The sequence below is a fragment of the Idiotropiscis lumnitzeri genome, chromosome 10 (assembly GCF_059441095.1).
Source record: "Idiotropiscis lumnitzeri isolate Australia: NSW breed Sydney's pygmy pipehorse chromosome 10, RoL_Ilum_1.0, whole genome shotgun sequence".
Lineage (NCBI taxonomy): Eukaryota > Metazoa > Chordata > Actinopteri > Syngnathiformes > Syngnathidae > Idiotropiscis > Idiotropiscis lumnitzeri.
Genome location: NC_142400.1, coordinates 3,591,898 through 3,616,979, shown reverse-complemented (window position 1 = coordinate 3,616,979; position 25,082 = coordinate 3,591,898). Strand labels below are relative to the sequence as shown.

At 42.4% G+C, this 25,082-nt stretch overlaps 1 protein-coding gene across 4 annotated transcripts; it reads left to right on the top strand.

Moving 5' to 3' along the window:
* Positions 1-588: 588 nt before the first annotated feature.
* Positions 589-22,148, top strand: ifnlr1 (interferon lambda receptor 1). 4 transcript variants are annotated; one of them, XM_088306848.1, is made up of 7 exons: positions 589-741; positions 15,896-16,022; positions 16,614-16,761; positions 16,841-17,025; positions 17,388-17,532; positions 18,504-18,634; positions 20,261-22,148. In XM_088306848.1, the coding sequence occupies exons 1-7, from the start codon at positions 704-706 to the stop codon at positions 21,116-21,118; spliced, it is 1,632 nt and encodes a 543-aa protein (XP_088162974.1). In that variant the 5' UTR covers positions 589-703; the 3' UTR covers positions 21,119-22,148. The 4 variants fall into 4 exon arrangements, with proteins under 4 accessions (XP_088162974.1, XP_088162973.1, XP_088162972.1 ...); XM_088306847.1 differs by having other exon boundaries at positions 15,893-16,022; XM_088306846.1 differs by lacking the exon at positions 589-741 and adding an exon at positions 14,878-15,055 and having other exon boundaries at positions 16,589-16,761.
* Positions 22,149-25,082: the final 2,934 nt, after the last annotated feature.

The following is a 25,082-nucleotide window of genomic DNA, read 5'->3' as shown; positions in this document are numbered from 1 at the left end:
CCCTTCAACGGCATGCTTTCTTTTATTATTTAAAATGAAACTGTCTATAAATATTTCGTTTCTAGAATGTAAATACGTTTTTAAAAGCTATATTGTTTGGGGGGGTGTGCGCTTAATGTATGGACAATTTAAAGAGATCAAACAGGACAGGCTCTACATCCGGGCATTTCCCGAGGCAACGGAACATCCGGGCATTTCACATCGCAACATACCCGAGTCGGGAAAACCGTATTGTATTGCTTTTGCCTGTGACTAGAATATGAAGTTTGCAGAAAATCATGCCTAGATGTTATGCGCTTGGATAGTCCAACCACAACGTGACAACACAACAATTCTTGAGTTTGATCAAATGTATTGATTTCTTCCTACATATTTTAGGCTTGCATCGTTATCTATATGACTGTAGTAAAAAATTACCCGAGGTGAACTGGCAGAGCCAAAGGGGACGTCCGGGTAGCGCTGGACCTCTCCTGAAATCTGATTGGACCACCCTGTTGCCACCCCAAATGATTGACAATATCGCGGCACCTGCTGCTAAATCCCTCCTGTACACTAGTTAGCGCTATGCACAAAGCGTGGCAATGCACGTTCCTTAGGAGAAGAAGAATCGCCACTGAAACAGAGAACGATTTCAATCTGAGTTGGGTCCATTCTCGTTGCTGGAGACAGAAGATCAGCAAAGTAACGAAAAAGAAGAAGACGAATGACATCCTTCATGGACAGTGGCATCCTCGTCGTAAAGTAAGTTTGAGTTGCAACGATATGAAACAAAGTGTTGTTTTTTTCTCCAAGAAATAGAAGTGTTGTAATGATATCAGGATTTTTTATAAATCATAATCATCCAAGAATTTGAACATTTCATTGGAATTTTTTTTATTTGAGGGGGGGGAGGTGAAACTGCACTTAAAAGAAACAACAACAACAAAAACAGTTTTCATATCCTGTAAATCATCTAAGTCCAAATTCTCCTGATTTTACCAGAATTTATAATGGCTTGTTTATTCGATTCTCACACGTGTTTGAATGGGCGCAATTTGAGTTTGCATGTGTGTACTTTAATCGTGTAGTGCGAAGAGCAACGGGGGCTTGGGAGGACTTGTCAGAACACGATGCGCAATGGTGCCTTGCCAACAGTGCAAAAGGTGTGCCAGGCCATCCAAGGCCTCGTGCACTGGCCTGACACCTCGTCAGCAGCGTTCAGAGGGCAGCAAGGACGCATAATTGTACGCTAATGCGGCTAAAAATAGAGCTCGCCACGCCACGCTCTTTTTTGGCCTCGAATCTCACAGTTGAAGCACCAGGTGGAATTGCTGCCAAGCTGAAAATAACATTTCAACTCATGTTGGGATAAATTCAGTAAAAGACGTCATTTTGTGTTTACCACCATTTTTATTTTTATTATGTAAGCGCTCTGGACAACATTAACATTCATTATATTATTTACTATGTCAGATCTGTGGTCAACATGAATTTGTTTCATTTAATTTATTTTAGCGTACGCGAGCTCTCTTAATTTGACTAATTTATTTTATTAGTAAGATCCCTGACAAATTTTTCGTACAGTATTTCCATTACGTAAGTATTTAATTTTTGTGATGTGGGGCAGATGATTAACATTATGGAGGCAGCCGATACCAGTCACCGATACTTAAAGCAAAACATAAATAACTGATATCAAGTAAGCTATCCTCGGTAGTATATTTGGCGCTACACTGCAGCAGTTTGACACATCGGAGAATCGTCATGTGGGTTAAAAAGATTTTTTTTTTGTCATTGTGTAAAAAAATAGAAATTCGACATAGGAGAGATAAAGGTATTGACACTGGGTATCAGAGAGTACTCCATGATACTAAAAAAAACGGTCTTTAAAAAAAAAAGTGGTAATGAGCAGTTTTTAAACTTACCGGCAATCATAAAGGTGAACTCGCTGTTCCTTAGCAACAAAATTGCTCAGGAACATTTTATTCATTTAATTTGTGTTGTATAAAATCCAGTCGAGGCATGAAATAACAACAATTATTATTATCATTATAATGATATTATTAGTCATGTTTTTGCGTCATTGCTGCAGTGTGTCTGTCGGCCGCCACCCTCTGATAATTATACGAGTGCCACGACTTAATGTGCGCGTTCGTGTAATGAAGTTTACTCATTTGAGGGTTTACGTGGTGGGCGTAATCCTTTAATTAAGCGCCTCGTGCTTTTAATTGGATGCGGTTTTAAAAAAAAAAAAAACGATCCATATTTACAGCGCTTCCTTGTGTGTTTACAATTATGTGCTCATCAGGAATTGTGAGGGACAATGGCGCCTTCGCAACGTTTTGCAATTGATGCCTTTATGTGATCAATATCGTTTTAGTTTGATTTAACTGACATGGAGTGTATTTTAGAACAATATTACTGCACTCTAACGTGTAAGCATCTATTAATGTGAGGAAAATGTGTTCTCGTCTGACAGAAGAAATGAAAACCTCAGCTTAAATCATAGTAGTTTGAAATGTAAAGTACTTGCTTGTTTATTTAAAGTATTTGTTTGTTTCTTCTGTACACTTCAATTGTTTTGGGATTAATGTGACCCGCTGATAGTTCCGATTGAAGGAATAATTCAACTGTAAAAATCCTGAAAGAAATATTCTAGAATACTTTGTATTTAATTTGTGTTTGTGTTTTGTTCGTTTGTTTTTTTTAAACCAGTTTTAAGAAAGTATTAGAACTTTTCTTCTGACTCAACATGAAGTAGACCGCTTTAAGTTTAAAAAAAAAAAAATCAGGCACACCAGGAGTGTTAATGATATTGTTTAAATTTCATGTCGATCTTAAAACGATAAAAAGAATAATTTGGACAGGCAATGTTTTAGGTCATAAATTAACATTAAAAGTTCCCACATTTGTAATAAAACTAAAATAAAGTAAAACCACGGAAGCAGAATGTGCAATGCTGTCACCTAGTGGCCATTCGTAGATTTCTGAAATAAACGTGTGTTCTGCTTTGTTAAACCAATTTGTGCATGTCTTTGATCCACTATATTTAATTTTCTAAATTTGGTTTTGCCGTTTAATTCTTTGCTAGGACGGACACGCTTCTCGTGGCGGCATTACCACGGCAAAAAAAAAAAATAAAGCCGTTGTGGGCACTGGGTGAGCCTGTCTGGGAGGTAAACGGCATGTCATTGTATCGTGGGAATCAGAGGACGTCATTAGTTTAATGACGGCCAAGCCCACGCGCGCATCATGCTAATTGGGCATAAAGTCATTTTCATAAATAATAGCCTCTTTTATATTAATTATTTTATTACGAGCGAGGCTCCGTCTGTCACTCGGGACTTATCAAACGAGCGCAGTGATTCTGATGAATGAAATCGACGCAAAGTGGGGAATACGAGGCTCGTAAACAAGCCCGTTAAAAAGCCATTTGATGTTTTCAAAGGATGAAGATAAGCTAAGATGAGCTAGCATCGGGTCGTTACTGGGGCAGATTGCCTTTTAGATACAATACAATACAACCCAGAAATGAAACGAGAAAAAAAATGGCAGGGTAAAAATAGGCAGCAGTCACAAAATCGCAAATATTTTAGATTGCTCAACAATTTTAGAAGTCAAACCAGGTGGTACCAAAAATATAAAGTATCCAGTGACAGAATTTCTGTCTATTTGCCCGACAACAATTTAGCTATCACGATTAATTGTAACGAATAGGAGATAAATTGTAAATGGAGTGACTTTTAACAACCCGTGCGCTCATCTGTCTTTTCCCGAATCGTTCAAAGGGCCGTTTCATCCGCACTGCACCGGGTATCGGATGCCAGCTGCCGTCTATTTACGCCGCGTCGTCGCCGTCGTTTGTAAATTTATAACGCGCCCGAGTCGGAGGCGAACGACAGATTGTTGGATTCATCGGCGCATTACTTTGGCTGGAAGGAGGGAACAAAGTCGACTTTGATTGAATGACCGGGTGTCGTTCCTGGATAGCAACTTGAAAGGACTAAATGCAGTATTTCTTTATTTTTTTGAAAAATAAATCAGGTTAGTAATTTGAAACACGGAAATTGCGCCAAATTGCTGTCTTCCATAAATGCTGTTGTTTATCGGAGCAAAGAGCAACGAGAACAAGGTCTTCTCACTAAAACTGTCCAACTCGTACAAAACACGAGCTGCCTTATTCCAAACACGCTTGTAGCGTTCTTTGAAAAGAACTTCCGGTAATGAGCTAAATTTCCACGACACATCCGCAATGCTAACTTAGCAGCCTAGCTCCGAAGCAATCCGATCCTGTTCGCTAATTCCACTCGGAGGCTCTGTGAAAGTGCTGCGGGGGATCAATGGCGCATTTTCTTTTCATCAAATCTGCTAGCGCCGCCATAGCATGCCCTTCGGTTCTGAATTTGTGATGAACGGCGATTCCCGCGAGGACGTCCCAAAATGGGATGCACGGCATCTCATCATTTCTCGCTCTCGTATCTCCCGCCAACGCCGCCGTTTTTAAATTTTTAATTTTTTTTTTTTTTTTGCATCTCTCCAATGTGAGCAGCAATTGAATGAGGATGCTCCTTTTCGGAGGTCGGGGTGATCCGGTGCTAAGACGGTGGTACCGTGTAGCCGAACGCATGTGATTTTCGTGAAGTTTACAAAACCAGATGACTTCTTTACGTTCTATTCATCTGTTTATATGATACAAAGCTATTTTTATGAATCAAAATCATTTTGTTTTGGGGCGGCGGTAACTGACCCGAATGTCCTGCTAACATGGCCCGTGAGTCCCATTTTGGTGGCCCCCCCGCGTTCCGATATCGCGACACCGGCATCAAATCTTCTGTTGTCATGCAAATTTAGCCGAGCGCGCCGCTTTGTGTCCCATAATGCTACTTTTATCTTGGTGAAGCAGCATGTCGCTCACTCCCCACGGTTATTACGGTTCCAGCAAGGATCAAACGGAAATGCATGCACGCAATGCGTTCTTCGTGCGTTCACGAATTATTCAGTACCATCGTAATAAATGTTTTCATAATTAATGGGATCTACATGCATGAATTATGCATTCATCCAACATATAGGAGTTTGTATACATAGCGCCCCCCCCATGCTGCGCTCACTCATCCTTTACGTAAAACACTTATTATTAGCTATCATTGTGCCGTGTAGACTTTCGAGCTTCGTTCTCCCCGTCACTAAGAGAAGCCATTTGATGTCGTTTATTTTCTGTCCTTAAGATACGTGCACAAGTCACCGTTTTCTAACTCTTTATTTATTTATTTTTATCTCTTAAGCACATTACTAGTCATGTTTTTTCCATGACTGCACCATTTTTCTGAACACTGGTAGCACAACTTTGGAATGAGCAGTTTTTCTTCACCGTCGCCTGACTAGTGAGCAAAAGTGGCACCAGACTAGTCGTTGGAAAATGTAACTCGAAGGACTCGCTCATTTTGCTTGTGTCAAATTGCATTCCTAGTGCGGGCAAAGAGCATTTTAGTCGCCTTAAAGTTGTCTATCAAAGATTTGAATGCAATTCCATACTCGGCAGTCGACGGTATAGCAAGGTCTGACAAACCACAAAGATACTGTAGGTTATGCATGGTTACCGCGGCAACCACAAAGAGGCTGTTCTCCTCATTACGAGGCCACTGTGCGAAGAGCGAAAGCCTGAAGTCAAGCTCGAAAGAGAAATCAATGGATTTTTTTTTTTTTTGCCTGCCAAAAGTCAATTTCCCGCCAGTGTCTGAGCTGAAATAAACGTGAACGGTACCTTATGCGGATTGTTGATGAACGGAGATACCAGAAGGGGTAAGGTAGGAGGGATGGGCGTAATGGGCGCTTTGATACATATAAATGGCGGTTATATATAGACTAACCGGTGATGTTGTCTCACGTGAAACCTCCCCCGCGTGACCTGTTTAGACGTATTAAAGAGGTAAAACGTCAGACTCTGCCTTGTGAGTCTCCCCTGAAGGAGTTTGCTATTTTCTTTCATTTTCTCTCTTCGATTAATTTTATTCTAAACAACAAAAGATGAAGAAATCAATATTAAAAAAACAAAAAAAAAAAACAATGAACAGTTAAAGTGAGGCGCCTGCAGATATTTTATTGCCACCATCTGCGTATTTGGAACGCCCGGACTGGCCGTTTACGTCCGTCGCGCAAGCTAAGCTAAGCTAGCCGAGCTAAAGCGTTCGACTCTTAAAGACTATGACAGATGTTGCCCACCTAGTCAAGCGCTACGTTGCGACGTAGACGCCAGTAAGTGGCGATTCACTTTAACGAGCTCTGAGAACAGACGAGCTGGTGTGGTGGCGGTGGTCCTGAGCCAAAGTGCTTTGGTGCCCATCGGCTAATAATCATGACGGCCATAACGCGGCGATTCGCTCAGTAGTCGTGCGGCGTCCCCATGTGACCACTTGATGAAGCCACACGACGAGCCGTGACGCCAATGTTGGGGGCATGAATGATAAGATAACTTTGGCGGTACAGAGCACAGTAGAAAGGCGTCAAACATGTTCCCGCTGTTAGCCGCGTTGATCCTTATCCCCCGCGAGTGGCGAAAATTCAACTAAAATTAATGCCTGCTTGAATTACTTAGGAAAAAAATGGAATTAACTTTGATTACGTGATGAGAGAGAGAGAGAGAGAGAGAGAGAGAGAGAGAGAGAGAGAGAGAGAGAGAGAGAGAGAGAGAGAGAGAGAGAGAGAGGGAGAGAGAGAGAGAGGGAGAGAGAGGGAGAGAGAGAGAGAGAGAGAGAGAGAGAGAGAGAGAGAGAGAGAGAGAGAGAGAAAATATATATATATGAATATTCTTTTAAAAGCATATTCTTAACTTTGACAACAACTTTGGGTTTAGCGTGTTCTTTGAGTCTTCTGACTTCACGCAACTTCCTGTGCGCCTTCTCCCAACTCCCCGAATGTCTTTTTCATGTAAACGGCGAAGCTCATCAAATTCTTCCGGCTCGCTAGCGTTTGCAAAAAGAGCGCAAGCGTGAAAAAAAGCACAGATAGCAACGCATGCTCTCCGTTTGTTAGTGTCTTGTTTGGGAGGAAACAACACGCCGGAACAGAACGAGTGGAGACGGCCGGTGAAATGAATCCTGGTCGGCTTCACGCTCCAGCTCATCAGATAGCAACCAGAGAGCGCAAAGTACGGAGAGATTTATCAGTGAAAAGTTTCAGCCGGCAAACTCCACCAGGAACACAACAAATGCAATTGATTTCAGATAAAACGTAAGCTTCAGCTTTCCAAGAGGCTTATTGGGCGCTGTTGTGGATGCACCAGCAGGGGGCAGCAAATCTTATGCACTTAATGTGGAAGGTTTTCCCAAAAGGTACTTGGGCTGCTTGTAGGGAGTAATAGTAGTATTATTATTTTTGGGGGGAATAAATCAGATTCCAGTTTTATTGTTTTTTTTAATTATGAAAGTGCATTTTCCAAATTACATTCCAGCAGGAAAATGGTTTGTTTCAACCTTTTTCCATACTTGGGTAGTCTGGGAGAACATGAGTTGGTATTTCCCAAAACACAGGTTTCTGACCAAAATGTAGAAAAAAAAAAATATTTTTTTGTCAAATGATGTCAAGTAGAACATTGACGTTGATGCTAATATTTTTGGTTTTTGTGACGCCTTAAACCTGAGGTTCTCAATCCTGTTCCTCGAGGTCCGCTGTTCTTGCCTGTTCTTCACACACCTGATTCAAATGATCACGATCGTTAATCTCGCTTCTTCAGGCCTTGCTGATTGTCTGATCGTTTGAATCAGGTGTGTTGATGGAAAACAGGCAGGACACCGGCAGTGGGGGAACAGGATTGAGGACGCCTGCCTTCCAGTTTCACTTATCTGGAAATATTATTACAGATGTCCTCTTTGTTCATCTTTCTATCTATGCCAGCGACGAATAGTGTGGAAATATAAATGAAGTCTAACGTTTTGTCAAAAGCAAGTCACATGTTATTGTATTATTACATGTTATTAAATCACTCGCGAGTAATAATGTGTAATGAGTCTTTGTCAAGTTCATATGGGATCTACAAATGCTCCCAAACATCGTAAAACAAAAACGAAAAAAAAAACAATGTCTCCCACAGTGACCAAACGACTCCCCCAAATGCTTGGAATGCGCAGCGAAAAGCTGCCAGACTCGCTTGTTGTTGTTATTATTTTAATGGCCAAGAACCCGCTGCGCCTCGGCTCCAACTGACGCTTCGTCTTTTTTTTTTTTTTTTTCCCCGAAAAGAGAGCACACTGGAGATAAGATGTGACAGCTCGATAGCTGCTCACCGCTCCGCATGGAAGACTGACGGTCATGGCAGATAGGATGGGGGAGATGGGGCGGGAGGGAGGAATGGGGGGGGGTGACCTTTTTTGCAAATGGATTTCTCTAAACTCACACTGGATGTCGTGACATTTTCGTGTTTTTAATTTGCTAGTACACACTCACCGTGGATTAAATATGCAGGGAAGCGCACCCGTGGGCTAAACGGGCTGTGGTGGCGATTTCGTCGGGAAAAGGTCAAGTTGGACGGGTGATTTTTAAAACCTTTTAACGGGTTGTCATTCATATGCGCTACATCACGTTACACAGAAAGCATACATTTATTTAAAAAAATCATTTCCGCTGATGTAAAGGACCTTTTCAATTTATTTCTTTTTTTTTTCAACATTCTAAATGGTTCCCTCGTGTCTCGATAACTTGGTGGGTCTGTCTCATGCAAATGAGCCACTGCTCACCCTGCTCGCGTTCTATTCCTAAACACATTTTTAAAAAAGAGGCAAATAAAGACAACCACACAATAAAAATCCATCTACTTCTACATAAATGTTTTAAAAGTGTTGATTTGCATAAATACGTCCGCTGTAACATAAAAAAAGATGAAAAGATGTTGAATAATTTAAAATGCAGAAATGTATTCATATATTACATTTAAAGTCTTCAAAACAAAATAACGGATTAAAAACACAAGGGGATCAAAAAGAACAGTGAGATAAATAATTTTACACATTCTCCACTTAATTCATATTTTGTGTTTTACAAATACACACAAAAGTTTGTAAATTAAAAATGCAGCTACAAATAAATTTAGACTTGATGGGTGGGCATGTACTTTTTTTTTTAATAGAAACTACAAAAAAACATGACTACTTTAAATTCTAAAATGGCAGAATGGGTGTCACAAACAATTTCAACCACAGAATCGGTTTTGACTTCAAATATGCGTAAGCATCCAATCCAATTTCCACTTTCAAGTTTATCGAAATGCGCACCTAAATCGTCTTTCACCGGCGAGACACGACTTTGAAGGAAGGAAATAACACATTGACAGTCCAGCCAAGTTCCGTTGACGTGCGCAAAATGACGAGAAACGCTTTGCATCGTACACTGTCGAAGTGAGCCGCACCATATCGAATCGAATCGAATCGTTTCACTTTAAAACGGAACCATCCTTGAATCGTATCGATTTCCATAGATCGAAATATGGATCAAATTGCCTTTTATTGACCTCAGATAGATAGATGGATCAATCGATAGCTGTAAAACATTTAACACAATTGAAAAGCGCCTCCACGAGAATCTCATTGAAGTAGTTGGATCGGCATTGAGGACGCTTCATAGGAGGAACGCTCCGGAAGTCCTCAAGAATCGCTCTCCTCCCCGCCACACAAAGATGGATGCACGCTTTGCGAAAGCGGCCGCCAATTGCTTTGCGAGCGGCGCAGCCAGATAACCTCGAGCGCGTCGTGACAGATGAAGTCCGAGCCCACTCGGAACATTTCTCTTTTTGTTTTTTACTCTCACAGCAGGAGTCAAAGACGGACGGCTTATTTTCCTCGTGAGATGAATTCATTTGAAAAGAGTCTTTTGTCGCGTTATGTACCTTTTGGCTTTATTTCATTTCAGAGTTGACTGCTTTTGAAGGGCGGCATTATGTGCTGTAAGTCAGCCGTGTCGTCCAAAGCCGCTTGCCGAATTTGAGGCAAACCCTCGGGAGCGGACGACACACGCGCGCCACGCGGAATAAGCCTGCTGCTGAACAGCGGCAACACTTTAACGGAGAACGTGACGTTGGGCCGACGACGACCTGCAAATTCTCAAGGCTAGATGCTGATGACTTGGCAAATATTGATCAATTATTTTAGGATCATGAAGGACAAAATCCGAGGATTTGTCATTTCTATGCAATGATGCAACAGGAACCATGTCCGACATAACAAGCACGATTGGTGAATCCCCGTTTAGTCGGAATTCGGCATTCACAAATTGGCATATTTACAGAGATTTTTCTTTAATCGCATTTGCTGTTTTGTACGGAGCCCTTAAAGTGGCCTGATGTCACGCAGGTAAATTGATTTATTTTTCATTTTATCTTGATTTAGGGCAGTGCCTCTTAATTATTTTCTGTTACGCCCTCCCCAGCAAGAAGAAAACAATTTGCGCCCAGCCCACCCACTCTCCGCCGCAACTATAAATAATACTCACTGCGCACAATGGGCAATGAGAGCGCCACTGCCAACTAGTGGAGTGGATGTGCAATTACACTTTATTGTAGTACAGCGGGAAAAAAGCATGTTCCCCAAAGTGACACGCGACCCCCTCAGCATTTAATTTTTTTTTTTTTTTGCATTGTATTAAGAAAAGGGCGGTAGAAGTTCATCTTGAAGCCGGAGTTGCGGACAAATGTAAAAATGTAAACTACTTGGCGCCCCTCCTTGCATTCCTGCGATGTGTGATCTGGTTCTGTATAGTGTGCAACACACAAAAAAAAAATTGTGACAAAAGTGACATGAAATTTCCCCTGTGGGATTAAAATCGGTAGAATGTTCTGTAAACGTCCAACATTTTACTCTCGCAGCTCCTTTTTGGCGCTGGGAACGCCACAAATTGCATTTGAAAAAGACAAACGACAAGCAAAAGCATATTTGTGCAACGGAAGACTCATTTTCATTCCTCACTTGGAAAATGACCCCCCCCCCCCCCCCTCCCTCTCCACATTGCATCGAAACGAATTACAGGAATTTTGACTCTATTCATCCGGCACTGCGAGGGAATCAGTAATCCGTGCTCATAAATTATACTTCAGGTGATTCATCGCCGCAACCTAGACATTCACAATTCACGTCTGAGTTGGAAAAGTGAAGTTATTACTTTCGTACAAAGTCAATTTCATGCTGTATTTTCCCGCGGTGCACTGGCCTCACATTGCTCCCCGCGTCCACCCTCCGACTCCACGATATTAATTATAACAATCATGTGTTTAATTGATGGCTCTTGATAATGTCGCCGCGCGCGATTCGACAATTCAGAGCGCCAACCAAAATGAGTTCCTTTGCCGCGAGACGCACAACAGATGATTTTGACATACAAAAGTGTTGCTCATTAATTCATGCAAAAAGGGCACAGTGCAAAAAATAAATAAATAAATAAAAAAAACTCGTCATTATGTGCCCGTTCGTGGGCGTGTCGCGGCGGGAATTCAATCTGTTTCCCGCTGCACTTGTTCGGGACGACATCCATTCCCGACTCATTACGGCGGCACCTCCTGGCCTTAATTAACTTCCCGGGATTTATATCATGCGTTGCCACTGATCCAAGAAAGCTGCGCAAGATTGATATTTTCCAAAAGGCCTTAATGTCATCGCACTCTATTTATTTAGCCTGTTGAGCGATGGCTGTTTGAGTGTGTGATGTATTTGGAGCGCAGCCACCTTTTTGTCTTTGGTGCGTTTACCCTTCGTTGCAGCTGCCTACTTTTGAGTTTGGCATTGTCTCAACACAAACAATTGTCACTTCCGGAAGAACTGCCAGAATCTCGTAATTGGGAACAAAGGCAAAAAATGATGAAATGATATCTCGGGATCTTTGGGAAAGATGTCCTTTTTTTTTTTTTAGTTCGCTATTGCGAATTAATAGAAAGGGAATGAAGTCGCGGACTTGAAAACGTACGTAAAACAGTGGTTCTGAATTTTTTATTTTTTTTTACGCCCACTCTCCACCAAAACTACAAATAATAAAACAAAAAAAGTCATACTCGCAGCTGACAGTAGGCAAGGAGAGCGCCACTGCCTACTACTGGAGTGGAGGTGCAATTACACTTCATTGTAGTACGGCGGGAAAAAAAGCATGTTCCCCGGGTTGAGAAGCACTGACCTAAAACAAAAAAAGATAAGTCCTAAAATGTGGAAGTAAAACTCCGTACATTAAAGAGGAACAATCCATAGACTTGATGTTTACATTATCAACCATCTGCGGATTGCCACAATCCGGTTTTGGGTGGTTGCCGATTGGTAGACGAATGCTGTGGGAACATTTCAAATTTAGGAGTTCGTTTAGGAGTCATGTCTAAGCCACCTCATGTTTGAAGTCTCTCATGTTGTCTGCATTTGGACAAACTCGTACGTCATTCCTGCGCGCGGCCTCACGACAGCCGCGGGTTGTTTGGTGCTAAAGTCGAAGACGTGGTAGGCTAATACGTTCAAAGAAATAGCATGTGAATGCCAAGTGTGCTAAAGATCGGATTAGGTGAACCGCCACCGCCCCCGATGTCGACGGATCAAAGACGAAGCGATGGAAAGAGGCTGCCGAGCGAGCTGGCTCTGATTCACCGAGACGGTCGAAAAAGATGATTCATTGATGATGTTCTTGAAGAGAGAGTCGCTTCGTCTCGTTTCCGCCGCTCGGGGGACGCCTCCGTTGGGACCGGGGAGAAGCGAGAAGGACAGGTTCTTGCTCGCGATAACGCTCGGGGAGGCGTGACGTGAAACTGGGCGATCGTTCCCAAAAGCACTTCATTGATGATTGTGTTTTTGTCATCTTGATTTTATGCGGGATCTTGAGGATCGGGTGATGTCATTCACGGAAGAGTAGCACAAGCTAAGGAAAGCGTCCGCTATTGTGTTGGAAGCGAGTTGAGCGTATGCATGACCCCATGATATTGCGAATGAAATTGATTTTTAAGAAGTCAGTCGATTGCGTGGGATTGATTGTCGGTTAAAAGCATCTTCGATTTAGGATGGTGGGAGAACTGGAGCAGATTGAGCCCCCTGAACTGGTTGCCAGTCCCATCAGGTCACATAGTGTGTATTTATATATCTGCGTATGTACGAGCCATTTATGTTGATTTCTGTTTTGGAGTTAAACCTCCCACCACTTGGGGGCGGTGTGGTGTCAATTAGCCACAGGTCTTGCTAACCAATGAGAGGATGAGACCCAGGTGCTGCTATTGGGTACGCAAAAAGTTTTAGACCGTGACCGTAACATTCATACTCGCTGCGACTTTCATGTCACAATATTGTGATTTATTATAAATAAATTAGAACCCTTATTAGTGCACTACTTTCCTACTGCGACGAGGCTTTGTGGGCATCTTGCACCGTCTTGGGTGTTTTAGAAAAGATAAAAGATAAAGATGTCCTTTATTAGTCCCACAATAGGGAAATTTGAAAGAGCACAAAACTGCAAACAGGTGAGTTTTTCACCAAATAACTGGCGATAGGTTCCACAAAGATTAAAAAAATATTGAGGAGCCTTTTTTACTATCCCTTATTGACTGACATTAAATAGTAACAAAAAGATGTCCGCATGTAAGCTTCCAATTTCCTTTGGCTTGCATTTCTTCCTGTCACAGTCACTGACACAACAGCAACGGTTATTTGCAGACTATCCTACAAATGAAAGATTTTTTTTTTTTTATTATCATCATCATTTTCATCCCGTGAGGGAAATTAAATGCCCATTACAAATGGATAACATTCCCGATAAACACAACACAATCACGGTAAAGTCAGAGTTTAATTACTTTGTACAGTGGAACCAGCGCACTAATATATTAAAATGACTACGCTGTGGGTGTACTTTCAGCTAATCAGATTCTAAATGAAGGAAATGGCTTTTTCCGTTTAATTAATATTTCCCCTAGCAGGAAGCACCCTTCAAAGTTTGGAGTGCGATATAAATTAGGACCGCTTTGGTTGAATCTAATTTACAGCACCATAAAGTTGCCGTTATGATCCAAGATCCTGAACCAAAACCAAGACCCTAACTCCGTACTTTACCTGCAAAACCATGTGGCCGTCCGTCTAAAGAAGTCCTGCCCGGTCCGACTTGAATAAATCCCCCTCATAATACATAATCGCATCCTTTATGACAGAGAAACAAGAGGCCTACGAGAAGGTCTTACTGTCACCAACTCGTGATCCGATTGGCTATCGCAACTGCCTATCAAGTCGAAGAGCACGTTCACTCCCACGGCACAGAAGCCCGCATGGTTCATCCTGAAGGCCTCGGATGAATACGACGTGCTAGTGGTACTATGAAATCTGCCCGGCAACACAACTCAAGCTAGCTGAATTCTTATTGGATAAAAACTAGACTAATAAATATTATATACATCTAAATAAATATATAATAAAATTAACTTATTTCATAAATATGATTTTTTTTTTTTATTTTTTTTTTTAATGTTATGTTAGGCCAGGCCTTGACCGTTTATACCTAAAGCCAACTTTCCAATAGCACTAACGCCAGTTGGGAAGCAGTTTGCCACCGATCTTTTCTCACGTTGCCCAGCAAGCGTTACTATATGATAACAACGAGCACATACTATCGCTGTGCGAGAACCGGAAAAACTTGCTTGAAGCGTTCCATCTAAAGGAATTGCGTTCCATCTTTCACTTTCACTTGTGGAGGCTTGGAAGGTGGTGGTCGTGCTTTGTCGGGATGACCTGAGAGAGAATGACTCACACGTTGGAACCGTGAATGAGGAAAAAAAACAAAACAAAACCACAAAAAAAAAAAAAAAAAAAACAATAGGCGGGCCATCCTGCGAGCGGAATATCAGGAAGCAAAGGTGCTCAAGGTACACCTGCACACCTGAGAGAGACCACTCCTTTGAGCGGAGCGCTCTGGGGATGGCTCGCAGCAGCGGCGTGAAACCCAAGGCGACTTTTTGAATATAATCCCGCTGCCGAAATAACACTTTGGAGTACTTTTCTTGGCTAGATTTCAACAAATCTCCCCCCCCCCCCAAAAAAAAAAATGTGGTCGGTCAATGTTTTTATTCTGCTTCTTTTCTGCTACGGTGAGTTTGGATTGCGTCTCTTTTCATTTTTGATTTTCAATCAAAACAGCAAAGAAGTATTTTGTATTTAGTTTGTTTGTTTTTAATCTTACAAAAAGATTTGGAATTACAAGCCAGGAGGAATCTATTTGACAATAATTGGATGTTCTAAAAGTTAGTAATTAATTGGGAAAAAAAAAAAAAAACTTCTTCACCTGACGTGATATTAATGAACTGATTACACGGCTCATAAAAATGCAAATTGTGCACGCGGCTCGATTCGGGCTTTTGTCCCGCTTGACTCCGACTGACTGCGAGGGCGATAACGTTTAACGGTAATACGCCCCGGGCTCATTTTAATGTGAGCGTACGACTTATTTATGAAATACTCGGGCTATAAAATAGAGCGCGTAAAACAAAGGGCTCGTGGTCAACGACAAGCGCGAGCCAAATTAGCTTAGACGTGAGCGGCAAAAGAATGTACGTTTTGGTTATCGGCAAAGGTACTCGTATTCGGTACTTAAATAGTACAGACTCTTGTTTAAAAAAAAAAAAAAAAATTTGTCTTGTAAAAGTAGTTTTGACTCCTTTACTTTGAAAGTTATTTAAGTACAAAAGTAGAAATTTTAGCGACATATATCGCGCGTGACAAAATCAAAACTGTGGACAAGGACGGAAATTTTTTTTCTACACTTACAGAATACTTCGAGTCGTCTTACTCAAGAAAAAGTATGTCACGTTACTGATTAAACACAACACTGAACAAACAAAGACTCTGAATTGTCGTCCAACCAAATGATTCAAATGGACTTTGACCCCCCCCCCCTCGTTTTTTTTTTTTTTTTTTTTTGTCTCCAGCAGCTCATCTTTCCACTGGCAACGGTGGCGTGTTCTTTCACTCCAAGAACTTTTACAACGTGCTCTACTGGGACGCGGCGAAGCCTTCGTTCCCGGACCAAAAGGTCCTCTACAGCGTCAAGTACAAGAGGTACAGAACCGGGCGCGTAACTATTGCGTAAGACGCGTTCATGTACGTGCAGATCCGTTGCGAGGGAAGAATCAAAGAGGAGTAGCCCATCAGTACGTGCGCTCGGTTTGACGAGAAAAGTACTTATCGTTTGCAGAATCGGAAAAGGCTTCATAACAATTTTGACATTTATTTAAAAAAAAAAAAAAGCAAAAAATCTGCAAACTGCTGCAGTCAATTCTCCAAGGGAACTGCAATATTAATAGTTTGTCATTTTGGTAAACACAAAGCAGCAGTAACAGTGAGAATTATGTCACAATAAAAAACACGAATAATGGCGTTATTGTTTCGTATAGATTCCAGCTGAAGATTCCACAGATCATGCATAAGATCTCATGAGAACATTTTTGATTTTCATGCTTGGCTGATATTCACGTCAAATATCAGACCGGATTATTTTTCAGGCAAATCGGGGAAGAAAAAAAAAATCATTGCTTGCAAAGGAGGGCTAATTCCCAAACATTGTGCGGAATCCCGCTCCCTGCTCGTCGTTATCGATCTCATTCCGTGCACCGAAATCATTCCAGGTACAATCATGGCGAATCATTCCAGATCAAGAGCGAGTGTCAGAACATCTCAGCGCTTCACTGCGACCTGACCGCAGAAACACCGTCGGCCCCGGACGCTTCCTACCTGGTGCAAGTGCACGCCAACGGGCGGTTGCACGGAAACTTCACCAGGCTGAAGCCCATCGCACACAGTAAGTCGAGTCGGGACGTTCGGAAATGAGAGTCGGACGCGACCCGTGTTGAATGAGCGCTATTCTGCGTTCCTTGCAGCTACTCTGGGCGAAGCCATCGTGTCTACAGACGTGACGCCGGCGTCTTTGAACGTTAGGGCCGTGCTTCCGCTGGGGCCCAATGGCGTCTCAGTGGCGGACATCATCAAACGCAGCAAGAAGGGGACCGTCGATACGTCGATTCAATACACCTATTATCTCATCTCACCCGAGTGGGCCGTGCAGGTAAATTCTGGCGAACCCAAGCCGAGGTTGACTTAGTTGGTTGTGCGGTTTCTTTAGAACAACAACAAGATTACTGTAAGGCACTTTATTTTGGAGTCAGCCAGTCCTCCCTCAATCGTATCCAGTTGCGCCAAAATACTGCTGCTCATCTTTTAACTGGCGCTCGGACGACGGATCACATCACCCCAATCTTTAGAGTTTGCTTTAGGTTACTTCTGTTCGTCTTCAAATCTTTGATTGGCCTCGCCCCATCGTACCTCTCAGAGCCCCCCCTCAGTGGGGATCAAATAAAAAAATTTTTTCACAACTCAATTGAAAATTTCAACAACGGCTGATCAATTTCTTTTCTCACGTATCTCCAGTCCAATCACAGCCGTTCTGCCCAGTATGTCTTCGTACACAACTTGAAATCCAAATACAAGTACTGCGGCTACGTGGTCTACAAGCCGATGTGCGAGTGGGGTCGTCCGGAGAGTGAGAAGGCCCACTTCTGCGCAACCTTACCAAGTGAGCACTGATCACTTACTGCCTCCGCCGGAGAAAATGCAAATGATGCTTGGACTGTTTTATGGGCACGGTCGGTTGTTCGAGATCGAGGAGGCGCTCGCCTAATCGCAACGCCCTAGCTCCGCCCCCGGGCAGTCACAAAAGCCATTATTTGCTTTGAGCTCGCTGTCAGGGAAGCAGTGTCTTATTTGTACGCGACAGAACAGCCCCTCCACAACAGGTTAATTTCCATCCGTCTGGAAAAAGAGCAGAAACACAGATTAGCGTTAGCTAACAGCATTAGTGGATAAGCGGAAAATACGTGGATGTTAGGCACCGTATCCAGCATATGCACGGAAATTAACCGACGAGTGTAATTTTTATGCTCATTTGGTGAAATGTGTAACTTGTGATTCTTTGGGGTATTTTGCCAAACATGTCAAGAAATGATTTAAATTGTATAAAATAAACGTTTTGATGAAGACCGTGATCGGGAAAATGTGACGCTAAGCGTGAACTTTCCCTCTCGTTGAAACTAAAACCCCATGTGAAAAAAATAATAATAATTTCCTGCTCGGACGTCACCACTAACTTCAAGAATAACAAAAGCTGACGACTGCAGCTTCTCGCCGTGCACACGCCAATACAAAAATCTCCATTCCAATTCCCTCAAGGAGGCTGTTGTGCAGTTCTCTGCAGAGATAAGTCCCTCATTTCGCAGCGCCCGCTTCACGCAGGACCGAAACGTACAAATCCTTTGTTATTTTGCTTAAGCAGCTTTTTCAATTACTTTGATTTTCTGGTCACTTTCATACTTGCTCTCTACTTTGGTCAAACATTATCTGTGCTTTCGAAAAAGGCTTGTTACTTTTTCAGTCCCGTGCGGATGATATGACGTAAATAAAAAATATATATTTTTACCTTTTATTTATATATTTTTTTTTCAACATGTGTACCTCTGCTAAAGCACAGCCACTGTTTCCCTCCCCCAGGTGCCCCCGCCGATATTTTGCCATGGCCCCTGACGGGCGCCGCCCTACTGCTTCTCGTTGTCATGGTGTCGGTTGGAGTTGTGTGCGTCTATGTGAGGGGCGGGCAGGACAGGAAGAAGCCACGATCATTGGTGAGCTGGCAAATTCTTCTCACATTCTTTCACGGTCGTCTAAGCCTGTGTTTGCCTCACTTTTATTGAGCCATTTTCCAACTGCAAAAATGTCACGACCGAGACAGTTAACATCTTGACATGCGTCAAAAGTCCGATGTATCGGAGAGAAGCTGGTCATTTTTCAAAATAAAATATTTTTCAGCCTTGAATAATAAATAAACTGGAAGTGCTGCATTTTTTTTCCTTTCATCTGTGCGGGCCGCTGCAGCCTGGTCCAAAGTGGCCTGCGAACCTGTGGTTGGGGACCAATGCTGTAGTTGCATTATTTGTTGCTGATTTAAAAAAATAAATAAATAAATAAATAAAAATGTTCAATAAACCAAAACTTCTCATGCGTGAAAAATGCAGAAAAAAAGTGCTTCAAATTATAAAACAAGAACAAAACAGAAACAACACACACACACACACACACACACTAATTGCATTTGTGCATTGACACACATGCAAAGCAATAATGAAGTGAATTTGGTTAATTTCAATGGGGCCGAGGTTGGCAACCGCCGGTCTAAAATAACCATCTGCAAATGTGGCAAAACTGGAAAATCGGGCCCTGTAGCACAGGATTTGTCGTGTTGGGCTGAAAGTTGAGGACATTGAATGGCTGTGTAAATATTTGCTTTTAGTGAATGCAACAGTAGTTTTGGTGAGTCACAGAGGCTTATTTTGTGCTGACCTATTTGGCTGTAAACAGAACACAATGAAAAAAAAAATCGCTTTTCTCACGTACTGTGTCAACTCGAACGGCATTCAGCAGACCACAGACCTCCACCAAGGCGGGTGCACGGTGCCGCCTCGTCTAAATGGTGGCAGCGTACTTCACAAGAAGCAGAGACCAAACAATTCCCTCAGAAAAAAGGGCCATGAGTATGTTTCATGCAGTTTTTTTTTTGGGCATTTCCCGTTCAAGTTTAAACATGAAAGAATTGCTCATGTATTGAACGAAATCAAATAATTCACAAAAGTCTCCTAGCTTAATGCTAACACACAATGCAAAATGCTGTAGATGAGCTCACAAAGCTTGCATCAAATGTGCGGTAGTAGACAGACATAAGAATACTGGACCGGACGGCATACTGGATTTTGTTTGTCCTCTGCGAAAAATGACTACCGTATTTTCCGGACGATAAGTCGCTAATTTTTTCCTCGATTTTGAACCATGCGGCAAATACAACGGTGTGTCTTTTCTGTGGATTTTTCTTTCACCGCTAGGGGTGCTCTATAGTAACGAAAATATGCTATATAAATCTCTTTCTTTTGTTGTTTTTTGGTTTGGTTTTCTTTTTTCAAATAAAGGAGTTGCGGCTTTTATACAAGTGCACCTTATAGTCCGGAAAATACGGTAATATTACTGCAGCCTACTGAGTCACATAGTTGTGAGACTTCATGTATTATGTGTCTGGTTGTGGAACCGATCAACCAACTAAGCAAGAAAATGTTGGGGCTCTCATAAGCCAAGGTACTACCGTGGTTGAATTGGTACCGGGTGTGTACGTATGTCGACTGATGAATCGCGAGATAGCAAACTAGATGGATTGTACAAGGGAAATTCATTTCCCCGAATGTGTCATCTGCCTTTCACAACAGGAATTACGTACTGCCAGAGAACTGAGAAATCTCCAGCAACCCGCAGAGAGGAATCTGCTGATTTGCAGAACGACGGTCTCTGCTCAAACTGAGCAAATCGACGTCTATAAGGACGCTCCCATCCGGTCGGATCCCAATGGGCCTCGTGTTGGACCTCCTGGAAGTTATTCCCCGCAGGATGTCTCTTGCCAACAACAATGGCTGAGCCGGACCGGGTCATCTGCTGGGAGGCCGAACGGCCAAGCATCCAGCAGCCAGTCTTCGGTCATCTACAGCGCCGTGGCGGCGGCTGTTCCGACAGAACCCAACGGGCTCCCGAGGGTCCTTGTGGATGACGGGGGGAAACCAGCAGCTCCACCGCAAAGCGCACCCCGTCTGGACGCGGATCAATGCGGACAGCTGCAGTTGCACACGGTGCGAGACGCCAACGGACAACTTAAGTTGCCTTGTCTCGCTTTCCAGGTAGAGACAAAACATCTTCCAGCAGATCGCCGTGAAGCTGAAAAGCGCGCGTCGGTTTCGACTCCGCTGAAGCGCTTGGATAGCTCGGAATCGTCCGACTCGGGCTGTGTCGACGGGGTCCCACCGATACTGAGGGACTGCAACCAAATTCAGTCTGCCTCACTTGGAATTTACCGAAGCAATAATCTACCACCCAGCGATGCCAATCCGGCATCGGGGTACAAACAAAACTGGATGCCGGTTGATACCTCACCCAAAAAGGAGCAGGACTACATGCGGAGAAACGATCCTTTGACTTTGGTCGCTCCGAGAAAAACGGAGGATGGGGAATTCAATGACAATGCAGGCTCGCGAGGAATGTCTCTTGAGGATTGGGTGTTACAAATCCAAGAGTAATACCTTCCTGTTTGCAAAATTATTATTATTTTAAATATTTTGGTTTGACTGAATTTTTCAGTGACATTTAACTTCCCAAAAAAAAGAACCTTACATTTCAGCTCCTTCAAACCTGTTGATTGTTGTCTACAGTAGGGGTCACCAACCTCCGTGCCGCGGCCCAGTTCCGGTCCGTGGGCCACCTCGGACCTGGCCGTGGCGGTCCGCACAAATGAAAGAAAAAAAAAACTTGCAGTACCTGCGGCTTATTAAAAATTCAAGGCTGATATTTTATTTGGGGAAAAATGACCGGTTTCTCGACATTACATCGGATTCTTGAAGCATGTCAAGATGCTAAATGTCTTGGTCGCGTCACGCTAATATTAAACGCACAAGCTAGCACAACAACTAAAAAAAAAAAAGCAGACCTCGTACGTCTAGTCCGCGGCTTTGTTGGTTCCATCTCAATATTTTAAATTCCAGTCAGCATTTGGACTAAGTGGTTGAGTTCCTTTCTACACGGGTGACTAAAAGTAGCATTTCTTTTTTTTAAATCTTTTTTACGCATGTCCGAATGTGCCGCAGTCTGTAACTAACCCACGCTAATGCAGCAGGAAAGTCAGAATGACTGTAAATATTTATATAAAGACCAAATATTCTGAATATGCTACGGTGATAACCGAGTGTACGTTTTTGTGCCGTGTGACCCCATACTCGTACGGTGTGCACCGCTCGTAGCGGCCGTTTTCCACTTTATGCGATTGGAGGGCAGATGAATGAAATGTCGCTTGTTCAACAAGTAGCGCATGTCGTCGGACTAAAGACGTCAGAGGACTATAAAATCACGCTATCTCCTTCAACCCTGTCGACCTTGTCGATGTTTAATTATGAAGGTGTACAAAACAGTCATGAAGAAGAATGCGTAAGAACGACCAATTAAGTTCTCAAATTTGACTTTTTTTTTTTTTTAAACTACTTTACTTTTTTTATCTACATGTTTCAGTGTTAGTCCCACAAAATGTATTAAAATGTTTATTGCGTTTACGGTTAATTGCGGTCTGGTGTGTTCTCTTCATTGTTTGCTGTTCCTGCAGCCCTGCGTAAATATAACGCGTCAACATACCGAAAAGATAAGGGTGAAGTTTCAGGCGACGTTGATAACAGATTTAGGTGACATTATCGTTCATATTCAGGCTGTAAAGTAATAATGGGCGTATGTTCGGGATCAAACGGGGACGTGGCTCAACAAATCTGAATCCAAAGCAAATGGACTCTTTTTAAAGACGTTTGACGGACGAGACTTTTTTTCAGTACAATTTGTAAAATATTTCTTGTTCCTTTTCAATTTACAACAGGGATGGACAAAGTCTGGCCCATGGGCCCAATCTGGCCTGCTGTTTTTTTTAATCCGGCCAACCAAACATTAACATTAAATATTTGTTCTATATCTACACAGCCGTTTTTTTCATCAATAATTGGTTGGTCATAAAATAAATGACAATTGGAAGCACTTTCCATAAGGTGAAATAAAAATTAGCAGGAAATTAGAACACAAATTAAAACACGTAAACACACGTGCAGTTCATACCCGAAAAACAGCAGAACAGCGACAGTCCACGTTGACTCGAAAGCTAAAAAATAAAAATGTGTCTTTGAACGAGTTCTAAAAGTGGACAGCGAGGGGGCGGGGCTTGCCTAACATTTAATGGTAGATGATGTGTGCCGCTCTGCCCCTCTCCCGAATGGTGTTCCACAGGGTTCCGTTTTGGGGCACGAACTGTTTTCGTTTCACGACAAAAACATGTTCCACGAGTTTACACACGGCATTCCGTTTCATATTTTGTTTGTGGTATACAAACTAATTAGCAAAATCCATCTTTATCCATCTCAACGGGGCGGCCATTTTGCCATTTGCTGTCAACTGAAAATGACATCTCCGGTAATGACCAACCATGGCTCGTCTCGCAAAAGTCACATGACCAAACTTTGAAATGTAGAATAGTCCATCGACATGAAATTAAAAACATCAAGAATTGTAGTCATGCTTTTCCTCCAAGCTTGCGATTTTTACGGCAGTCCTCATACCAATGCCTCGAAGCATTTGCCTTTCAAAAGCCAAGATTGAGCGTCAAACGGCCAAAAGAACTTCAATAACTGCGATGGATGTACGTGATCAATGACCGCAGTGATTGAACATGCTAAGGCTGAAGCAGAAACACGTAAATCCCAGCAAAGGAGTGCAAGGTTAAAAATGAAAAAAAAAAAAAATCAATGGTTTAGCGTTGGTTTGATCCCGGCAATGTGCACGCACGGCAACATAAATGCAGATGGAAGGGGAGGAATCTCTTTGCAAGTAATATTTGGGTGTGTACACTTCACTAGATCAAAGATTCACGATCGATGAAAAACAAGTACGACGCACACTTTGAAGAACCTTAACTACAAATATTAACCGGTTGGCTCGAGTTTGAGCGAGCTTTCATTTCATTTTCATTTCTGTTTTTCTTCCATCCTGATTAAGTTTTATTGTTCTGCTGAAATGAACTTTACAAGCTGACATCCAAGTGCATCCCAGCAACGCTCACATTTATGATGTTTTTTTTCATTCGTCTCTCCATGGTAATTTAAAAAAAAAAAAAAAAAGAAACGCCTATAGTCTGCCTTTAATTTCCCATGAGTGGAGATCTAATTAGTGCTGGTCAGTTAGAGGTGTGTCGAGTATAATATGATGAGGTGTTGCACGTATAAGGTCAATGAGATAGTCCTGGGAATATATAGAGCCGCTCTCCGAAATGTATAATACAATTGAGATATTTGCTTTTTGCTGTCCTATAGATTCAAAAGAAGACATATTGTGCATTTTTCTTTTCACCATACACTGCTTAACTAGGCCACACCCACAAAAAAAAAAAAAAGACGAGTATTGCTTCCATAAGCACGGCCAGCAATGGCGGCGCTAGAGCCTTGCAACAAGCCAAAGTGTTTTTTTTGGGGGGGGGGGGGGGGTTTGCTCGCAGAGGCAGCACTTCAATCGCAATTTTTGTCGAAGATCTGTGCATGTGGTGCATGAAGCCGCAGCATGCCAGGCATTTTTAGTGTGCACTAGAAGGAAACAGTTTTGCAGCTCTGCTTAACTTTAAGATTTGAGATGATGGCAATTCTGTGTAGTTGCTTGAAAATGGCAACTTTGAGCCCAGGCTAGCAGTTAAGTCATGGGTTGATCAACTATGCGGGGAAGCGGATAAAATTTAATTTGCTGCCTTGTGAATTTTCGAAAGGCTTGCTTGCAGACATTTATGGGACTTTGCAAAAAAAAAAAAAAAAAAAAGTAAGAATAAAACATCCAATAAATAATTATGTAAATTAGCCACACTCTGACATCACAATTTGGTGAACCTTCCGACATTAACATATGATAAAATAATACAATTTAATAAAACGTAATACAAACAATAATACACAAGTCATTTTTTTCCCTCCAGGCCGCCTTTAAATGTATTAAAATTATTCCGCATTTCTAGATAGAAGTAACGTGAGCTTTACAAAGTGAAAGACAGCTTTTCGTACCGTCGCCATTGCTTAATCTGACAACCAAATTAAATTGCATGATACGTTTATATTAATCATTCCCATTGAGAAATCACCAAAGATGCTCCTGTCTCAAAGCAAATTGTGTTCAAATGGAAGCGATCGCTTTGCCGAATGTTTCTGTTGGCTTGTTTTGCAACGAGCCCTTCATGGGCCCTTAATCGGGACAAGACAGGAAAGCAAGGGCAGGCTTGCCAGGGAATGGATTGAAGCTACCTGGACTCTTTGGAGGTTTTGGCTCGCCACTCCAAAGAAACCGTTCTCAACATCTTGATCGGACAAAATGACTCCCGTTACATCACAGAGTGTTTCCACTTTCACGTCAGATAAAACGCCAGAGCGTCCGACGGGGGGGGGGGGGGGGGTAAATGTTTGCGGGGAGCACAGGCGCCTTTTT

Excerpts from the sequence above, each read along its gene's own strand:
- ifnlr1 (XM_088306845.1), top strand. The coding sequence starts at position 15,013 with ATGTGGTCGGTCAATGTTTTTATTCTGCTTCTTTTCTGCTACG. Across the intron at positions 15,056-15,892 it reads TCTGCTTCTTTTCTGCTACG|CAGCTCATCTTTCCACTGGC; the intron begins GTGAGTTTGGAT and ends TTTTGTCTCCAG. Across the intron at positions 16,762-16,840 it reads GCTGAAGCCCATCGCACACA|CTACTCTGGGCGAAGCCATC; the intron begins GTAAGTCGAGTC and ends CGTTCCTTGCAG.